The 20,788-nt window shown below is 42.5% G+C and overlaps 1 protein-coding gene across 1 annotated transcript; it reads right to left on the bottom strand.

Moving 5' to 3' along the window:
• Positions 1–1,218: 1,218 nt before the first annotated feature.
• On the bottom strand, positions 1,219–9,444 carry LOC115011848 (complement C1q-like protein 4). Its single transcript, XM_029437092.1, has 5 exons — positions 9,411–9,444; positions 9,265–9,330; positions 9,149–9,179; positions 2,422–2,666; positions 1,219–1,533 (listed from the first exon to the last, which is right to left on the bottom strand). Exons 1-5 carry the CDS (start codon positions 9,423–9,425, stop codon positions 1,219–1,221), a joined length of 672 nt encoding a protein of 223 aa, XP_029292952.1. The 5' UTR covers positions 9,426–9,444.
• Between the last annotated feature and the right edge of the window lie 11,344 nt (positions 9,445–20,788).

The raw sequence follows: 20,788 nt of genomic DNA on the forward strand, positions 1-20,788 counted from the left end.
ACACCAGGTAACATCGATGACGAACAGCCAAGGAAGAATTGGGACAGACAGGAACATATACACACAGACACCAATCAAGGGAACGAGACACAGCTGGAAGAAAAAGGCAAAGAAATAAGGGCCGTGTGAATGGACACAGGAGGATCAAATTAACAATCACAAAGGGAGGGAAAAACAAAAAGACAGGAAGTAAAACAAGACATGACACAAGGGGAAGTTAACATTTCAAAAATAAAACAGGAAATAGAAAACCAAGATTTTATACTAATCCACTACATTTCAGTGGCAATTATACTTTTTATTCCACTACATGAATTTACTGTAATAACTGTAGTTACTAGTTACTTTGCGGAGTTATACAAAATATAATCAACCAACAATTATTTACTATTATAGGTTAAGATGAGAAGGAATACACCAGGGGAAACTCACTAGCTATTCAGCAATATACTGTATAAAGTAATTGCAATTATCTCCACCTTTACCAGTTGCAAAACTAAAGTAATGAACACATTAACGCATCCATACAACAATATAAAACAACACATTATTCAGAAATGGGCCACACTGCATAGTATTTGCTTTTGGTGTATTTTGATGCTAATAATTTGTACTTTTAATTAAGAGAAGTTTTGCATGCAAGACTTACTAATTGCTACTTTAACCTAAACGCATAGTAGGCTATGTAAGTTCTGCCACTGGGGGTCTCTCAGTAACAAAAGACAGACTTTCATGATGTCGTGAAGTAGAGAGGGATCATGGGAGATGTTGTCTTCATTGTTAAACAACTGCTGCATTATATTGAAATAGCCCAAAGTATGTTTATGTAGCATACCCATACAGCTGCTGTAGCTAATGTTATGTGGCAGATCAATCGTTGGGTAGACCAGCTCTGTTATTTGTGGGCAAACAATCATACTAACAATAACTTTATAAGCCTGTTAGGCAATGTTGAAAAGTTATGACGTTATTGTACACATTGGCATTTTCATAGTAGCATATTGAATATCATATCAATAAAATATGTCTCTATTGGTGTGCAAAAAAAGGATTGAAACGCACCTTACCCTTGAATAAAATCATTGTTGGGAACATTTGGAATACACAACTATGGAAGAAAAACATCAGGTCCCAGCAAATCAAGCTAGAACCCTTTACAATATAAAATAGAATAAAGTAAAAACGTATATAATATATGTGTCATTAACTTCATCATGATTAATCCCAGAGGAGACAGCAGAGCAGCAGAGTGATGGCCACACTTGACAAAGAGACCCTCTGGCCTACAGAGCTGGACACCATGTCCCTGTGGAGGCCCAGGCTGGGCAGTGGACAGGAGCTGCCGGAGCCATACTTCCGTCCCAGGGTGGACACACCCTCACTTGCCAACAGGACGCCGGAGAAGGTGATGGTTTTGGAGATAGTGCTTGCCCAGGCACAGCTCCCCGCATGCTGCTTTATCCACACCTGGTCACCTTCTTTCAGTTTCTTCATGCAGTAGCAGGTGTTGAGGGTTGTTTCCTGACCAGACACCTGGGGGACAGGAGTGGAGCATGGCATTGTTCTGATACTCCTCTTGCCTATTGAATATCAAAATCACTCAAGTCTTTTCAATAGATCCTCAGGGCCTTTACAAACTAAATGGCAAACTAGTTTGTTTTGTTTTCATTTTCTTTGTTTTCATTCTCCAAAACCTGACGCAGACACTTTTGTTTCAGATGACCAGGATGTGTAATATAGTTTAGCTAATTTTTATTGTCTAGTTGTCAAGCAAACTTTTTTTTTGCTGGAGCTTTCAACCACATCGCACGGTCTTCATCAGTAAATTGAATTTGCTCTGCTGTCATGGAGATGGCTCATGTGTAATTACATGACCTAAGCATGTCCTCCTTTAGTTTAGTCTAGCATACTAGAACTAGTTTAAACTAGTTTTGACCAGTGTGATCTATTTCATTTTAGTTTTCTGCTCTTGTTTAGTTTGTTGTTTAGTCTAGTATGATATATATTTGTTTAGTCTATTGTTGAGTCTGGCCTACTTTGAACTTAACACTTAAAGTGGCATTTTTAAATTCTGTAATTATCTCTCTATATCATGTGACAAACTTATTGTGAAAGCAGTCACATTGATACAAAAATAGTGACACTGAGGTCTACAAAACACTGAAAACTCAAAGAAATTTAAATTCAGTTAATTGTATACTTCTCTGGTTTAGTTTAATTTGTTAGGTTTACTGTAAACTAAAGTGATCAGGTGTAATATACCGTAGTGTTACAGTGTAGTATTGCCTACCAATACATAGCAGAACGCCCTTTTGACTACCAGAATAATTTAGTCATGTCTTTTCTTGTCTTTTCTTGTTTAATTTAGTTAAGTCTAGTCCCTAAGTTTCTTTTTTTGTCGTCTAGTTTAGTCTTGGGTACCTGAGCATGGCAGGCCATCTTCTGGACCCCGTTGACCATGAAGTTCCATACGTTGTTCTGGTCTCCGCGGCAGAGCTGGGCAGCAAACACAAACTGGTAGATGCCAGCGACCGGTGCGGTGAACAAACCTGTGTCATTGTTGTAGGCCGAGCCCTGGTTCACTATCACCTCTTTGAAGATGATTGGGTCGAACGGAATATCTCTCAGAAGGCCCTGGAAAGCAACATAAAAAAGAACAGCACCCCCTGGGCAACAGATCTATGTCTCAATCAAAGGATAAAAGACTGCATCACTTTGCCAACAAGTAAATTCAAAGTAACACAGCTATATATATATGCTCTCTCCCTCTTTCTCTCTCTCTCTCTCTCTCTCTCTTGCTGAAAAATGAAGTGCATTAAACCAGCACTCTTTCTAATATCCAGCAGGGGATAACTTTGTTTTCATTTCTCACTGAATTTATTACCTTAATAAATATTCTCCTTTTGAATTCATGGTCTCAATCTCTAATTTCAAATCTTTTTCAAAACACTATGATGTTTATTTTGTAAATTAGAGTAAAATAGACGAAAAAGCAGGCTATGCCTAAGGGCAACGGTGTCACTCCCACAGTGTCATTCAGTGTTCACTTATACTAAAAGACACTCCAAGGACCCAGAAGTTCATTTAGTTTTAAGTATGTTTTTCGCTAGCTAAAATGAGCATCCAAACCTCTTAGGAATTATTTCGAAAATACCTACAAACGACATACCCAAAGTAAATTGAAAGCTGCTCTTCCATCATTTGCACCAGCTGCATGATTTTGGTCTCATTCAAAAGATAACTCTCTTATTGTTCTTGCAAAACAGTGAAAAATCACTCCAAGTGCTTCTGGCACTGAGTAATAGTGGTCTGAATATACTGAATTTGAAGAAAATACACTCCGTCTGAAGTTTGTTGTTGAAAAAGATGTCTGAAAATGGGTATAGCTGGTAGTTGAAATACACAATAGAAACATAGAACCAAGTGTTATCAAGTTCACCACCCAATTTCAGATAAAAAGGATAAAAACTCCTGCTGGGCCCGTCGGCGGGCCCGCATACGTTAAGAGGTTTTAGTTGCCACTTTAGTTTATATTTGTATGTGTGTGGTGTGTCAGGATTACTACACAGATGTGGAAATGAATGTCATTTTATTTTTAATTTTCTATATCTTGACAAGACCTAACAAACAATATTTTCAGGAAAACTAGAGCAGAAGTCGTGTTTTCAAAGTGGATGGGATGCCATAAGGATGCCACAATAGGTATTTATTTACTGTACAGTATGGACTTGTTGATCATTTTAATAATGTTTTACCACAAGCATCTTGGTAGCTGAGTTGTTACGGTGCATGCCATATAACCACATTGTCCCGGGTTCAATTCAGGCCATGGGACTTTTGTTTCATGTAATACCCATCTCTTTCTCAAGCACATTTCTGCACTGTCCTCTAGTCTAGGACCTGGCTTAGACATGTATGCACAATTTAGGAGAGGATAACTCAACTGTTATAGACTAATATGACCCCAAGGAACAACTTGGGTCAAATTCACTATACAGGGCGAACAGCCCGTAAATGACCACACCCTTTTTTAAATGACCACGCCTCTTTTTCATCGGAAGTGCTGCTTCTGACATAGCTGTATCTTCTAAACCGTAGGAGCTACAGATTTTCTAAGGTGCTCAAAATGTTCAGAATAGCCACAAAAATGGACCGTTTCCCATTTATTCACAGAGGTGAGTGGGAAAGCTGTGGACAAATTTGCCTCGGCGGGCTTGGACACCTTTTTATCAGCATCTCTTGCCAGGGTACCCCACATTGACAGCCCTCGCGGCAAAGGTTTTGTGCATGTTTGGGACTACCTACCTTTGTGAACAACTTTTCTCTGTAATGAGCATCAATAAAACAAAGCTGCGCTCAAGGCTCACACTGAAATGACATCCTGAAATTGGCTGCTACTCAGGATTTGACGCCTGATATTGATGCACTTGTGACGCTGAAAGATGCCAAATTTTAGGAGCAAACTAAACTGAGTAAGCCTTTTTAATGTAAAATGCTGCTTCAGACACTTCTTCACGTTATATATTTCTGTAAGAATATATTTCTGTGAAAATGAATACTTACTGTGAAAATATTTAAAGACATTGAACAGTGTGAAATATAATGTCAGTTAGCAGCTGCAGTACAAAGAGACACAACCTTTATGTATTTTTCATGTATACATTTTATACATTTACAAGGCAGGGGGAGAACTTCACCTTCTTCCTTAAAACCTCTTAGAAGGTGGGCAAATTTACCCGAAAACACCTACAAACGACATACCTAAAGTAAATTGAAAGCTGCTCTTCAACCATTTGCACCAACTGCATGATTTTGGTCTCATTCAAAAGATAACTATCTTATTGTTCTTGCAAAACAGTGAATAATCACTCCAAGTGCTTCTGGCACTGAGTAATAGTGGTCTGAATATACTGAATTTGAAGAAAATACACTCCGCCAGAATTTCTTTGTTGAAAAAGATGTCTGAAGATGGGTATAGCTGGTAGTTGAAATACACAATAGAAACATAGAACCAAGTGTTATCAAGTTCACCACCCAATTTCAGATAAAAAGGGATAAAAAATGTATTAGACAGGTTTGTCCAAGAGTAACACCAGGCGTACACCAACTGTGCAATATGCTCCTGGTAGGGTCTCCCAAGGCAAATTGGTCTCAGGTGAGGGGCCAGACTAAGAATGGTTCAAAAACGACTTCATGAAAGAAAGGAAAAGGAAAGGAGAGACCCTGCCCGGAGGAAGCCCGGGGCCCCCGTCTGGAGCCAGGCCCAGAGGGAGGGCCCGACAGCGAGCGCCTGGTGGCCGGGTTTGCCACGGAGCCCGGTCGGGCACAGCCCGAAGAAGCTACGTGGTGCCTCCCATCCATCCATCCTGTGGGCCCACCACTCATGGGAAAAACCGCTGGGGTCGGGTGCGCTGTCACATGGGTGGCAGTGATGGTCAGGAACCTCGACGGACCAGACCCGGGCAGCAGAGGCTGGCTCTGGGGACGTGGAACGTCACCTCTCTGTGGGGGAAGGAGCCGGAACTAGTGCGGGAGGTGGATCGCTACCAGTTGGATCTGGTGGGGCTTACCTCCACGCACAGTCTTGGCTCTGGAACCGTACTCCTGGATAGGGGTTGGACTCTATTCTTCTCCGGAGTTGCCCAAGGTGTGAGGCGTCGGGCCGGGGTGGGGATACTCACTAGCCCCCGGCTGAGCGCCGCTACGTTGGAGTTTATCCTGGTGGACGAGAGGGTCGCCTCCCTACGCCTTCGGGTTATGGGGGGGAAAACTCTGACTGTTGTTTGTGCCTATGCCCCAAACCGCAGTTCTGAGTATTCGGCCTTCTTGGAGACCCTGAATGGAGCCCTGCAGGGGGCTCCAGTAGGGGACTCCGTAGTCTTGCTGGGAGACTTCAACGCACACGTGGGAAACGATGGAGACACCTGGAGAGGCGTGATTGGGAGGAAGGGCCTCCCTGATCTAAACCCGAACGGTCGTTTGTTGTTGGACTTCTGTGCTAGCCATGGAATGGCCATAACAAACACCATGTTCGAACATAAGGATGCTCATAAGTGCACGTGGTACCAGAGCACCCTAGGCCAAAGGTCAATGATCGATTTCGTAATCGTATCATCTGACCTGAGGCCGCATGTTTTGGACACTCGGGTGAAGAGAGGGGCGGAGCTGTCGACTGATCACCATCTGGTGGTGAGTTGGATCAAGGGGTGGGGGAAGACTGGACAGACCTGGTAAACCCAAACGGGTAGTGCGGGTGAACTGGGAACGTCTGGAGGAAGCCCCTGTCCTGGGGATCTTTAACTCACACCTCCGGCGGAGCTTTTCAGCCATCCCTGTGGAGGTTGGGGGCATTGAACCTGAGTGGGCGATGTTCAAAACCTCTATTGCTGAAGCTGCGGTGATGAGCTGTGGTCTCAAGGTCTTAGGTGCCTCAAGGGACGGTAACCCTTGAACACCGTGGTGGACCCCGGTGGTCAGGGAAGCCGTCCGACTGAAGAAGGAGTCCTTCCGGGTTATGTTATCCGGGAGGACTCCGGAAACAGTTGCAGGGTATCGAAGGACTAGAAGGGCGGCAGCTTCTGCCGTGTCAGAGGCAAAGCAGCGGGTGTGGGAGAAGTTCGGAGAAGCTATGGAGAAGGACTTTCGGTCGGCACCAAGGTGCTTCTGGAAAACCATCCGGCACCTCAGGAGGGGGAAGCGAGGAACCATCCAAGCTGTGTACAGCAAGGGTGGGACCCTGCTGACTTCAACTGAGAAGGTTATCGGCCGGTGGAAGGAGCACTTTGAGGAACTCCTGAATCCGACTAACACGCCCTCTATGGTTGAGGCAGAGCTGGAAGCTGATGGGGGATCATCGTCAATTTCCCTGATGGAAGTCACTGAGGTAGTCAAACAACTCCACAGTGGCAAAGCCGCAGGGGTTGATGAGATCCGTCCAGAAATGCTGAAGGCTTTGGGTGTTGAGGGGCTGTCTTGGTTGACACGCCTCGTCAACATTGCGTGGAAGTCTGGGAAAGTGCCTAGGGGTTGGCAGACCGGGGTGGTGGTTCCCCTATTTAAAAAGGGGGACCAGAGAGTGTGTGCCAACTACAGGGGTATCACACTTCTCAGCCTCCCTGGTAAAGTCTACTCCAAGGTACTGGAAAGGAGGGTTCGGCCGGTAGTCGAACCTCTGATTGAAGAGGAACAATGCGGATTCCATCCTGGTCGTGGAACAACGGACCAACTCTTCACTCTCACAAGGATCCTGGAGGGGGCCTGGGAGTACGCCCATCCGGTCTACATGTGTTTTGTGGATCTGGAGAAGGCGTATGACCGGGTCCCCCGGGTGATACTGTGGGAGGTGCTGTGGGAGTATGGGGTGAGGGGGTCACTTTTGAGGGCCATCCAATCCCTGTACGCCCAAAGCGAGAGTTGTGTCCGGATACTCGGCAGTAAGTCGGACTCGTTTCCCGTGAGAATGTTGGCCTCCGCCAGGGCTGCGCTTTATCACCAATCCTGTTCGTGATTTTCATGGATAGGATATCGAGGCGTAGTCGTGGAGGAGAGGGGTTGCAGTTCGGTGACCTGAGGATCTCATCGCTGCTCTTTGCAGATGATGTGGTCCTTATGGCATCATCGGTCTGTGACCTTCAACAGTCACTGGATCGGTTCACAGCCGAGTGTGAAGCGGTTGGGATGAGGATCAGCACCTCCAAATCTGAGGCCATGGCTCTCAGCAGGAAACCGGTGGATTGCCTACTCCGGGTAGGGAATGAGCCATTACCCCAAGTGAAGGAGTTCAAGTACCTCGGGGTCTTGTTCGCGAGTGAGGGGACAATGGAGCGAGAGATTGGCCGGAGAATCGGCGCAGCGGGGGCGGTATTACAGTCACTTTACCGCACCGTTGTGACGAAAAGAGAGCTGAGCCAGAAGGCAAAGCTCTCAATCTACCGGTCGATCTTCGTTCCTACCCTCACCTATGGTCATGAAGGCTGGGTCATGACCGAAAGAACGAGATCACGGGTACAAGCGGCCGAAATGGGTTTTCTCAGACGGGTGGCTGGCGTCTCCCTTAGAGATAGGGTGAGAAGCTCAGCCATCCGTGAGAGACTCGGAGTAGAGCCGCTGCTCCTTTACGTAGAAAGGAGCCAGTTGAGGTGGTTCGGGCATCTAGTAAGGATGCCACCTGGGCGCCTCCCTAGGGAGGTGTTCCAGGCACGTCCAGCTGGGAGGAGACCCCGGGGAAGACCCAGGACTCGGTGGAGAGATTATATCTCCTCACTGGCCTGGGAACGCCTCAGGATCCCCCAGTCGGAGCTGGAGGATGTGGCCCGGAGAAGGGAAGATTGGGGTTCCTTACTGGAGCTGCTGCCCCTGCGACCCGATTCCGGATAAGCGGTAGACGATGGATGGATGGATGGATATATTTTGAAAAAGCAAACCATGGGAAGTGACGTATCTAACGAAAGAGGCGCACATTTCCTTTACGATGCACGCGCCACCAGGACGCTGAGCTGTTCCAGGGTCAGTTTGTAACAAAAGAAGTGGGTGGGCACTTTCTTATCAAGTTGACACTCATTGGCTCATGAAGGTTGTAAAAGACCCATCGAAGCTCCGATTGGCTCAAATGAAGTGTCAATCTAATGCTGAGAGCCCGCGCTAAAACCAAGACGTGTCTGAACCGTGATGAGCGCACGAGATATTAAGATGTTTATGATCACACAATGTAAAAATTGATCAGCTGATTTCACAGATTGCAACACCTGTTCATGGACTTTTATCGATGTGACGATGTTCACAGTGGACATCTTTTTCCCGGAAACGAACGTGTGGACCTCTGGCAATGCCTTAGGAGCGTCTTTTTCAAAATATTGCTGAAAAGAGGATATTTATGAGGCTTTATAGGTAAGTTAGCTCAAAGTTATGATTTTGATTTTGAGTGTACTTGCTACTTTGAAGAACTGATTGTACCGCTGTTGTGATTTTCATCTCCATATTAAAATAGACGAGATTCTAAGCTTTCCAAAATTCCAAAAAAACCACGATAAAACACCTGCTGGGCCCGCCGGCATACAGTCTATGATTTATACACACACACACACACACACACACACACACACACACACACACACACACACACACACACACACACACACACACTACCTACCCTGTTGTCTGGCTGCTATCTGACGGGGGATCTGTGGAGAGAGTTTGTTCTGTTGAGCCAGTATAAAAGCTGAGTTTGAAAGTTAACGGTCAAGGTTTAACGGTCAGTTCACTCACCAATTCTACTGGGTTTGCTACAACCAAGCTGGTTACACAGAACACCGTCACAAAAACGGAACATATCTGTAACAATAAGAAAGTAAAAATTGTAAACAAAAAGCATCTGATAAAATAAGCACCAGATAGGGCAGGGAGACAGTTACCTTGTTGCAGCTCATCTTCCTGCTGAGAGCTGTACAGCACTGACACACTGTGCCAAGTTTCGATTCAAGTTCAAGTCCACATGCTGCTGCTCTGTTACAAAATCTGTTTGCATAACTCATGCCCACCATACACACACACACACACACACACACACACACACACACACACACACACACACACACACAAACGCACCTAACAAACAATATTTTCAGGAAAACTAGAGCAGAAGTCGTGTTTTCAAAGTGGATGGGATGCCATAAGGATGCCACAATAGGTATTTATTTACTGTACAGTATGGACTTGTTGATCATTTTAATAATGTTTTACCACAAGCATCTTGGTAGCTTAGTTGTTACGGTGCATGCCATATAACCACATTGTCCCGGGTTCAATTCAGGCCATGGGACTTTTGTTTCATGTAATACCCATCTCTTTCTCAAGCACATTTCTGCACTGTCCTCTAGTCTAGGACCTGGCTTAGACATGTATGCACAATTTAGGAGAGGATAACTCAACTGTTATAGACTAATATGACCCCAAGGAACAACTTGGGTCAAATTCACTATACAGGGCGAACAGCCCGTAAATGACCACACCCTTTTTTAAATGACCACGCCTCTTTTTCATCGGAAGTGCTGCTTCTGACATAGCTGTATCTTCTAAACCGTAGGAGCTACAGATTTTCTAAGGTGCTCAAAATGTTCAGAATAGCCACAAAAATGGACCGTTTCCCATTTATTCACAGAGGTGAGTGGGAAAGCTGTGGACAAATTTGCCTCGGCGGGCTTGGACACCTTTTTATCAGCATCTCTTGCCAGGGTACCCCACATTGACAGCCCTCGCGGCAAAGGTTTTGTGCATGTTTGGGACTACCTACCTTTGTGAACAACTTTTCTCTGTAATGAGCATCAATAAAACAAAGCTGCGCTCAAGGCTCACACTGAAATGACATCCTGAAATTGGCTGCTACTCAGGATTTGACGCCTGATATTGATGCACTTGTGACGCTGAAAGATGCCAAATTTTAGGAGCAAACTAAACTGAGTAAGCCTTTTTAATGTAAAATGCTGCTTCAGACACTTCTTCACGTTATATATTTCTGTAAGAATATATTTCTGTGAAAATGAATACTTACTGTGAAAATATTTAAAGACATTGAACAGTGTGAAATATAATGTCAGTTAGCAGCTGCAGTACAAAGAGACACAACCTTTATGTATTTTTCATGTATACATTTTATACATTTACAAGGCAGGGGGAGAACTTCACCTTCTTCCTTAAAACCTCTTAGAAGGTGGGCAAATTTACCCGAAAACACCTACAAACGACATACCTAAAGTAAATTGAAAGCTGCTCTTCAACCATTTGCACCAACTGCATGATTTTGGTCTCATTCAAAAGATAACTATCTTATTGTTCTTGCAAAACAGTGAATAATCACTCCAAGTGCTTCTGGCACTGAGTAATAGTGGTCTGAATATACTGAATTTGAAGAAAATACACTCCGCCAGAATTTCTTTGTTGAAAAAGATGTCTGAAGATGGGTATAGCTGGTAGTTGAAATACACAATAGAAACATAGAACCAAGTGTTATCAAGTTCACCACCCAATTTCAGATAAAAAGGATAAAAACTCCTGCTGGGCCCGTCGGCGGGCCCGCATACGTTAAGAGGTTTTAGTTGCCACTTTAGTTTATATTTGTATGTGTGTGGTGTGTCAGGATTACTACACAGATGTGGAAATGAATGTAATTTTATTTTTAATTTTCTATATCTTGACAAGTTGTTTTGATCATAAAGTAAAATACTATATTGTTCCAGATACCTGTGACTAAATGTTTTGTGCCTGATGCACTGATCTGTAAGTTGTAATGCAACTAAATGATAAACTGAGGCATAATATTGTTGAAATTGCACCTTTAGGTTGTTCATAATGTTTTGTAAAAAGATAGTTCATTAAATGTGCACATTTTCAGAATGTACTTTTACTTTTTTGCACTAAAACAAAGGGAAACATTTTGAGATCTCGTTATTTATAGGTTATTATGATATGATTGTACTCGTCAGGCCCACTTGAGATCAAATTGGGCTGTTTGTGGCCCCTGAACTAAAATGAGTTTGACACCCCTGGTTTAGAAGATACAGCTATATCGGAAGCAGCACTTACGATGAAAAAGAGGCGTGGTCATTTTAAAAAGGGTGTGGTCATTTTCGGGCTGTTCGCCCTGTATAGTGAATTTGGCACACATCCCAAGTTGTTCCTTGGGGTCATATTAGTCTATAACAGTTGAGTTATCCTCTCCTAAATTGTGCATACATGTCTAAGCCAGGTCCTAGACTACTGTCAAATAAAGGCAAAAACGCCACACACAAAAATAACATTACATTAGGTACATTTTTATTTAATATCTTCAAATGTATGTAAATGCAAGAAAGAAAGAAATACATGATACTACAAAACACTACAGCTCACGGTTGATGGTTGTCATAGTAATGGGAAGATTTGTCACAGTAATAGAGCGCAAGGAAATGCTGTAACATCTTAGTCCTCAAAACAATTTAAGGCAACCAAAAGAACAATAATATAATAAGATGAATAATAAGAACAAATAAGGTTTCTGAGCGCTACTACCCTACAATACAGAAAGCCAATTCTGTATTTTTGGTCAGATATTGTTGCACATTTAAAAATAAATACCTCACGTTGTGTCAATCACGTTTACACACCAACTTTCACACGTCATTAAAGTTTTCAGAACAGGTATTTTTTTCTTGCAAAAGTCTTTACAAAAGTTGTTTGACCTCCCTAAGCCACCATACAACGTCATCATCCAAAATGGCATCTGATAAGCTTTTTATACATCCATGCGCCCAGCACAAAGCACTTACGACAAACAAACAAACAAACAAAGTAAAGAATACAGAGATGTGGAATATAAAGATACATAGACGGGTGGATTGCAGAACAGCTGAGAAGATTAGACAGTAGTGATTGTGCTCTGGGCAGCTAAATGATAGCTTCTTGCTAATGTCATTTATTCATTCATTGCACCCACTTTATTCATTCAGTTTTGTCTCGTAACGCAAATTTCTAAACAAATTGAAAACAAAACGCATCTTACTCGGTGTGCAAGGTTTCTGTGAATAAATAAAAAAACGCACGGTGGAGTCTGCGTGTGTATATTCTGTGCCTACTGAACGTGATGTGTCTTAATGTGACTTAAATGTAGCTTATCATTGATGCCAATGTTTAAAATGTATGAATGCTAATTTTGTAGCTAATAGTATATATATATATTCTATTCTATTGTTTTTTTTATGTTGTACTTGGTTTGGTTTATTTAAAGCTATTGTTCTGCACTTAAATGATTTCACCTACTTGAAGTTAATGTACTTGCAAGATTCTTGCTGTTCGGAGTTGTATCCTCATGATTCTTTGCACATTTTTTATGTCACTTTGGACAAAAGCGTCAGCTAAATGAACTGTAATGTAATGTAATGAATGATTACAGTAGACTACATGAGAAGCACAAACAAAAGCTTCTCCTGCACCTTCAAAAACAGCACGGTGCAGCCAGTGTGGTCTTGTCCTTAAAAGAGCCATTGAGTGCATTGACTCTGTTGATCAGAATTTGGAATTTGACCTCAGGTCTGATTAAACAAACACTGTTTGTCATAGCCCTGTGAACCAGTTCGATGAGCCTCACACTGTTTCATCCTGGGGTTTTGTGCTGCTACAGAAGTTCAGATGAGGGAGGACAAAATATGGTGAAAGATTAGCATCAAATTGATCTCCCCTTAAACACATTGCCCACTATTCACCCTAAGAGAGTACCTCACTGATTTAGCATTGCTCTCCTATAACATTGTTAGAGTCACTCATCAATGCAGCAGAGATATTGTCTTTTTTATTCCATAAATTATTCTTCCGTGTCAAAACATTACCCACAACTGCAATTTATGATAGTAGCGTGTTGTAACAACACTGACTAAAATGACATCTTTAATGGTAATGCTAAACTACTGGCAGAAATGTGCATCCAGACACAAGATAAACAAATTGGGGACTAGCTCATAATTTCTTTAAAAAAAACCTTTTCCATGGTACTAAAAAACTTTTCAAATTGGACACAGCTAAACCAGCTGTTTGCCCTAGCTTCCAATCTTTATGCTAAGCTAAGCTAATCACCTAGCCTACTTTCTCCATGTCAATACCTAGCGCACAGTCATGAGTGGTATTAATCTAATTATTTACTGTCAACAAGAAAGCAAGTAGTATAGAATTTATATTTCCCAAAATGTTAAATATTTCCTTTAGAGTCTGTGGGGCTAAAATAAAATTGAGTTGGGCCTTCAAACTTCAGTGCAACAACGGACACTTTGTATTTGGCTTTTTCAGACGGTGGCTGAGATGTTTTACTTGCTGGAAATGGAAAATGTAAGCATATTAAAAAAAAATCAACAGAGTTTGGAAAATGATTATAATTTATTAACATACAAAACAGTACAATATGCTCTCCTGTTTGCTTTTTAAAAAAGAAATTGGGGGCGGCAGTAGCTTGGCTCGGGAAGTTCAAGTTCCCAAACGGACCAAGTACCGAGTGTGGACTGGTAGCTTGAGAGGAGCCAGTTCACCTCGTGGGCACTGCCTTCCTCATTGTAAACACACTTCCTTCATTCCTTCTTGACAGAAACATAACAAAGCTCATCGAAAATCGCCCTGGTTAGTGTTTTTCACTGTTCCATTCATCATGCACACATGATTGTGGGTGTTTAAAGAGAGGGGAGAATCCACACAGGCGTCCTTGAACAAAGGACTCGGTCCTCGGTAGAATTTGAACATCGACATAGACATCGGAACAGTCCTTCTGCTGGATTCGATGACTTAGCATCCTTGAAATTCAGCCATCCTTCCTTGACTTTGAGAAGCTTTAGTTTTGTTAAGAGTTGGACGGTGTGTCAACCTTGGAAATGACTTGAGTTATCACTAAATCCCTCAAACGTATGCTAAACTACAACGTTTTCTACTTCTACACAAGTTAAACACAGAGGAGTGTGTGGAGGATTTGAGTTGTAGGCATACATTACTTTTGATTCTACTTTACTTTTAATTAAGAAATGCAATTACTTTGTGACTGAGTAATGTGTAAATGAAAAGAAAATTCCACTAATTTGCCCAAGACTTGTCTTAATACTTCTTTAATGATTTGTGTTGGTTTCCTCTGATGGAATTCTGACGTTTCAAAAAGAATCTAATCTCTTTGGAGTAATGGCAGTGTGGTCTGCTGTTAGGCCTGTCTGACCTCTGTCTCTGCCTCTTTAATATGCCCCAACACACACACGTTGAATAAATGTAGCAAGTTTAGCCGTAATCAGCTTAACATCTGGCCGATGACCTCAATAGGACTGTTTCTCTCGTTTTCTTTTCATCCATCAATCCAGCAGTAATCCTCTGTATCAGGCTCAGAGGCTTATGGTCCTCATAGAGAACTCTGTGTAGCGCTGACTGTTGGTCGGGCTGTGAAGATAAAAGCCTAAAATGTATTTGGAAATTACAAGTTGGTTCTTTTCTGCAATTTATTTTTATTTTATGTTATCAGCGTCATATGAAAAGTATTATTATTGGCTGAATAAATAGTTTGACAGTTTGACAAGCAAAACTGGAGTGCTGCAATGTTCTCTTTCTAACCCAGCCACATAGCAGGGGACTGTACAAATATCATTAGAATTGTTTTCTTATTTTATAGGGTAGGGACTTCCCTTGTCTTTAAGGATGTAAAGATTAACCGATATTCTACATACCGAAAAACTGGTACAAGAGTCAACAATTTGGCTATGTACACAACTACTCAACCTTTCCCCGAACCCATAGCTGCTTCAAGCCATCCACAATATATTACCACAGTAAAGGTTAATTAGGTTGGTTATACTGTTCAGCTCCCTTCCCCAACCAAATTATTTTTGTATAGTCCCTAAAAGTACCACATAGTAATAAACTGCAGAGATGTGATCTTGTATCTTGTATGCTGCGTGCCTCATGGTCACTAGAGGAACTCTCAGGGTCTCCGTATCTTTAGGTTTCTTCCTCCTCTCGCTGTTTGTTCTGCGGACTCAAGTCGAAGGGCTCGAAGTTTGATTCTGTGACTCAGTGTCCCAGTTCTTCCCACTGTTCCTCTTCCTGTTCCTCTCCGCCATCATCAAAGCCGCCACCACGGTGACCAGCACAGTGATAGTGATGACGAGTACAGTGGCGGTCTCTGCGACGCAGAGCTTGCTGTCCACCCAGGCCAGCGAAGCCCCGGCCAGCTGCGGCGGCTCCTGGCACGTCACGTTGCGGTAGTCGTCAATGTGGAGGTGGCGAACGTACAAGATCTTACTGAAGACACGATGCAGGTCGCAGTCACAGCTCCACGGGTTGCCTGGTGGAGCAACAACAAAGGCAAATGAAGAGATCAATTAAAAAGATGATATAGGCGCAAAGTCCAAGACCCCTCAAAGATTATGGCCAGACACACAAAAGAGAAAATTCGTTTAACTGTTTGAAATTTTCACATTTTACTTTTTAAGTCAACTGAACATTTGTATATCTAAAGCATTTATAATTAGTTTCAAATCCTTCGACACACTTGGAGTTGCTCTGTTACCTCCGCCAAGGAGGTTATGTTTTCGGCTCGGTTTGTCTGTTTGTCAGCAGGATTACGGAACTACTGGCCCGATGTTCATGAAACTTGGTGGAGAGGTGTAGCATGGGCCGAGGAGGAACTTGGATCAGATCCAAATTACAGGGCGGATACACAAATTATATTTCTCTTTTGTTAACGACGGAATAATTGAAAACATGCATTCCCGAATGAGAACATTTCATGTGAACGTCCCGTCAAGTCAGAACAACAACGTGTTTAAACGCTCTGAGCAATAAAATACATCACATCTTCTTTGTAGTGTTCATGTTGTTTCCACTTTACAACTTAAAGCTAATGAACACATAGAAAACCGGAAAAACGACAAAGCATGTGAACCATTGACCTTGGCGAAGGGCTGAGTGCCCTAGTTTTTTTATGTATTACATGATCATGTATTATGTTGCATGCTGCAATTTAACACTTTAATGGTAGTCAGGTCGGACTGAGGCTGGATTTCTGGCTTTTATACTGATGAGAGAGAGAGAGAGAGAGGCCATGAACTGAATTTATTAAGTGCACCATCATTCCTAATGCCATCTGGCCTCATGCATATTGCTCTCGCTGGCAGGGGGGTTAGCCAACACTGCACGTACCACAAAACAATATGCAAGCAGCTTGCAGCCAAACTACATGAGAACAGTCTGCCACGTGTCTACATCAACATGTTATATGATTGATCAGTCTCTTCAGGCTCAGACTAGAACCTTTGCTCGGTTTAACAACATGTGTGAACAACAACATATCATGTTAATCAGAGACATGCTTCTTATTTTAATGAAATACGTGATTTATTTCATCATATAACAAGATGAAGTGATATGTCAAGGAAAAGTTGTTAATTTTGGTATTTAATAATGACAAGAAAGTATGTCTTAATTACCTGAAATCTATATTCTTATGACATGAAAAGTGAGTAAAATTAGAAATTGAGCGACGGTGGCAATAATACGTTAATTAGTTTGTTTGCTGGTTTGATTGTCTGTTTGTCGGCAGGATTACGGAAGAACTCCTGACCCGACTTTCATGAATTTCATTTTCAAGATCCCCAAAAAGGGGCGGGTACTCAAATTAGACCCAAGCTAGGGCACGGCCCTGGCGGAGGTCTGCGCTCTCCGAGTGCCTTTCTAGTTGTTACATTTTTTTATCACATTATATTTGTTGCTACTATGTCAACTTCCTATTCCTATTAAGAGTGAATATGCACATTCGTATTGTGAGTCTCTTCCCTTGGTCAACAGCAGAGGTAGGTATAACAGTAGTATACACATTAGATACCTGACAGTTGGATGTGTGTAGCTGTTGTATGAAGGCTGATGACGGTCTTAAACTTGAGGTGATGCAGGTTGTTTCCCTCCAGAGCGAGGACTGCCAGGCTGTAGAGAGGGGCCAGAGCATCATTCTCTATCTGAGAGATGTTGTTGTTACTCAGCTGGAGCACCTAGAACAGACAGACAGGTAATCAGACAGACAGGCATACGGACAACTTGGTACAAAAGCGGCCGCAACAGTCATTTATGCACCTCTAATGCAGGCAGCATATCCAGGCTCCCCTGCTGCACCACAGTCAGTCTGTTGTTGTGCAGGTAGAGCTGTCTGAGCCTGGAGAGGCCCCTGAACACGCCAGGGCCAACCAACTCCAGCTGGTTATGACTGAGGTCCAGCTTCTCCATGTTGTCCAGATACTCCAAGCTGACAGAAGGAGGGTGAGGCAGTTACAGGGTGAGACACAGAGACGAGACTGTAGCTTCATCTGTAACTCGATTCTGAGAGGTTTGTGTGGCCACTTGGCCCTGAAACACCCTGGTAAACTGGTGTGGAATGAGGAGTTGGACAAAAAGTGTTGATATGGCCAACTTGTTAGCAAATTTAGTCGTGTTTCTTTCCACCTGATGAAGGTAAGTCACTTTTTTTTAGCTTTATTTTGGTCCCTTCCAACTCCTGAGAAAAGCATCTGGTTCTTTCATTAGCTATTCTCTAACTTTGTCGTTTGGTGCTGGACTGTACATTTGGTTTTTAGAATTCTTTGGTTTGGTGGTTTTTACTCCCAACTACAAATATGGCAGCTTGGTTAGTGGCTCTACGTGTCAAACTATTCCGCTCCACATACCTGTCTAGCATCAGTTTTGGGTGTGTAGGGCTGCCTCTAGTGGCCATAGTAATTATGAAAGGAGTAAAAAAGGAAATTAGGTGACTTTAATATTTTGGAATTTGAAAAATAAATGCCAGGTGCGATGTGTTAAGGCGCACAGACCACGTCCACATCTCAACGTGCACCTACTATTTTGGTTTATGTATGCGCAGCAACGTGCAAAGGGCTGGGTGAAGGTGGATACAGCTGGTGTGGTGATTGTTAAATATTCCCTCTGCTAGTCACACCACTGCTCTCATAGCTCTAAAACAGCTGTGCCAATCACAGTTAACGTGATAACCATGAGCAACTGTGCCTCCCATCAGCCCCTGCTCTGAGGAGCTGGAAGAGGCTGATAGGAATATGGTGCATGATGTTGGAAGAAAGATGGACTTCCGTTGAACTTTGAGGGCCACTAGACAGACAGGTACCTGTATCCAGATATATGATGTAAGTCGTTGTGCTCCAGTCGCAGCTCTCTGAGAGCAGATAGACTGGTTGAGAAGTCAACTGGTAGAGATGTTAACTGGTTCCAACTGAGATCCAGCTTCTCCAGGAAGGACAAAGAGAAAAACGCCTGAGAAGATAATGAAAGAAAGACAGAGAGACATTTAACTAAATTATTTTTCTTACAAACATAATCCTTCCTTATTTCCATTCCCCCTCCCTCCCACTGTGACACAGATGGACCCCAGGCCTTCTTTTTAGCATTCCTACCCTCCTCTTCTTCTTCCTTCCCACTTTAATCCTTTATAATTGCATTTCAAACTCCTCTATCGTCACTCTTTTCTTCCGTCTTTCTCCCTTTTACTTTCCATTCCTTCAGTTCAACTGCTTTCAATCTTTTTTCTAACCAAGTAGTTCTGTTGCGTAAACCTACGTTTCACAACGGTAAGCATGCGCTAACCTTCTGCGTGGCATTTCAACTGCTTTCATAGTTTACACTTGATGGTGTAAACTATGATGGTACAATGGTTTTCAAGGCTTATAAGTCAACTAACATTTACTTTTATCTCTTACTCTTTCAGTTCAGCTGCTTTTCATTTTTTACTTCAACTGCTTTAAGTGATTACACGTTGACTGCCACTTCCAATCCTTTCAGTACTTATGACATATCAACTTCTTAATTGCTTCAACTGCAACTCTCATACAACTTATCCCAAGCATTTACATTCTTTCTAAAGTTTCAAATCTTTCAGGTGCATTTTTCAGGAATTTTCCTGTGAAAACGTTGCTTTTAAAGTTGCTCAAACCCTTACCTGTGGTTGGATTTCTTGTATCTGACTGTTGGTCAGCACCAGCACCCTCAGAGACCACAGTCCAATGAAGGCTCTGGTGCCGATCTCGCTTAGATTGTTTCCTCCCAGCTCCAGTAGCCATGTGCCGTGCGGGAGGCCCCTGGGAACATGCTCAAACCCAACGCCGCGGCAGTCCACCAGGTCAGAGTGCTCGTAACAAATGCAACGGTGTGGACACAACTGTGAGCACTCGACGGATGGAAAAAGGGATGGCGGGGGGAAAAAAGCAAGAAGGAAGAAGAGAAGGGCCAGAAAGAGGAGACACATATTTCCCCGGGCAGCAAGAGCAGGGAGGGCAGGTTGTTCAGAGGAGTAGTGAGGAAAGTTGAATGAAGGTTGGTCGTTTAATTCTGCTGTCAAAGCTTTGCCGAACCTCGCAGTCAGCCTGGAAACAAAAAAAGCAGAGCACAGAGTTTTCTACTGCACATTCAAGTGGTGGAGACATGTACCTTCAAATCTGGTGACCTGGTGACAATTCCCAACTTCTGGAAAGGAGATATTCATTGACTATCTTTTCTTATTTTAATGTTATTTAACATGCTAAACCTTAACCAAACTACTAAATATGCCCAACAATACCTTTGACACCAAAACCATTTCCCAAGTTTCTTAAAACTATATTGTTTACCTCTTTACACACCTCTAGAATAGCCCAATAATAGCACACAATCAAATTAAATGCTAGCATTAAAATAAAATAAAAGTCAGCAAATGTGTATCATTACATAACTGACATGTTTTAAATCTTTCTCATAACTGTTTGTTTCAACCTTTTAACACAGGTTATCCTCCCTCTCCCATCCATATGTATACATAATCACAGACATTAAGAGCAGAGCAGCAGAAAGGATTACATTCAGCAAGCCTGTCTGAAATACATACATACTGGTATTCACCATTTATTTCTTATTTAATGGAAAGCAGCTACATAAAGACCTCTCTGTTTTCCTTCAGAGTTTTTTCCCTACTAATACATATATCTTTATAATGTACAGTATTTTTAACAAACATTACATCATTTTCTTCCCCTGATTGATAATACATTTTTCACACTCATAAAAGTGGAGGAAAGCAAAACAGTCATTGACAACTATTAAGTGTAGTTTTAAAGACAAAAATACTACAATTAAAATCACAGAAAAATACAGAGTAAAATTAACATCCAAATGGCGCAGATGTCGTATTCGAGGTCTAAGCCTTCCTCTCCCAACTCACCTCCTCTGCTGATGGAGAACCCAGACATCTCCTCACTGGATCATCAGCTTCTAT

Source organism: Cottoperca gobio, chromosome 8, assembly GCF_900634415.1.
Source record: "Cottoperca gobio chromosome 8, fCotGob3.1, whole genome shotgun sequence".
Classification (NCBI taxonomy): Eukaryota; Metazoa; Chordata; class Actinopteri; order Perciformes; family Bovichtidae; genus Cottoperca; species Cottoperca gobio.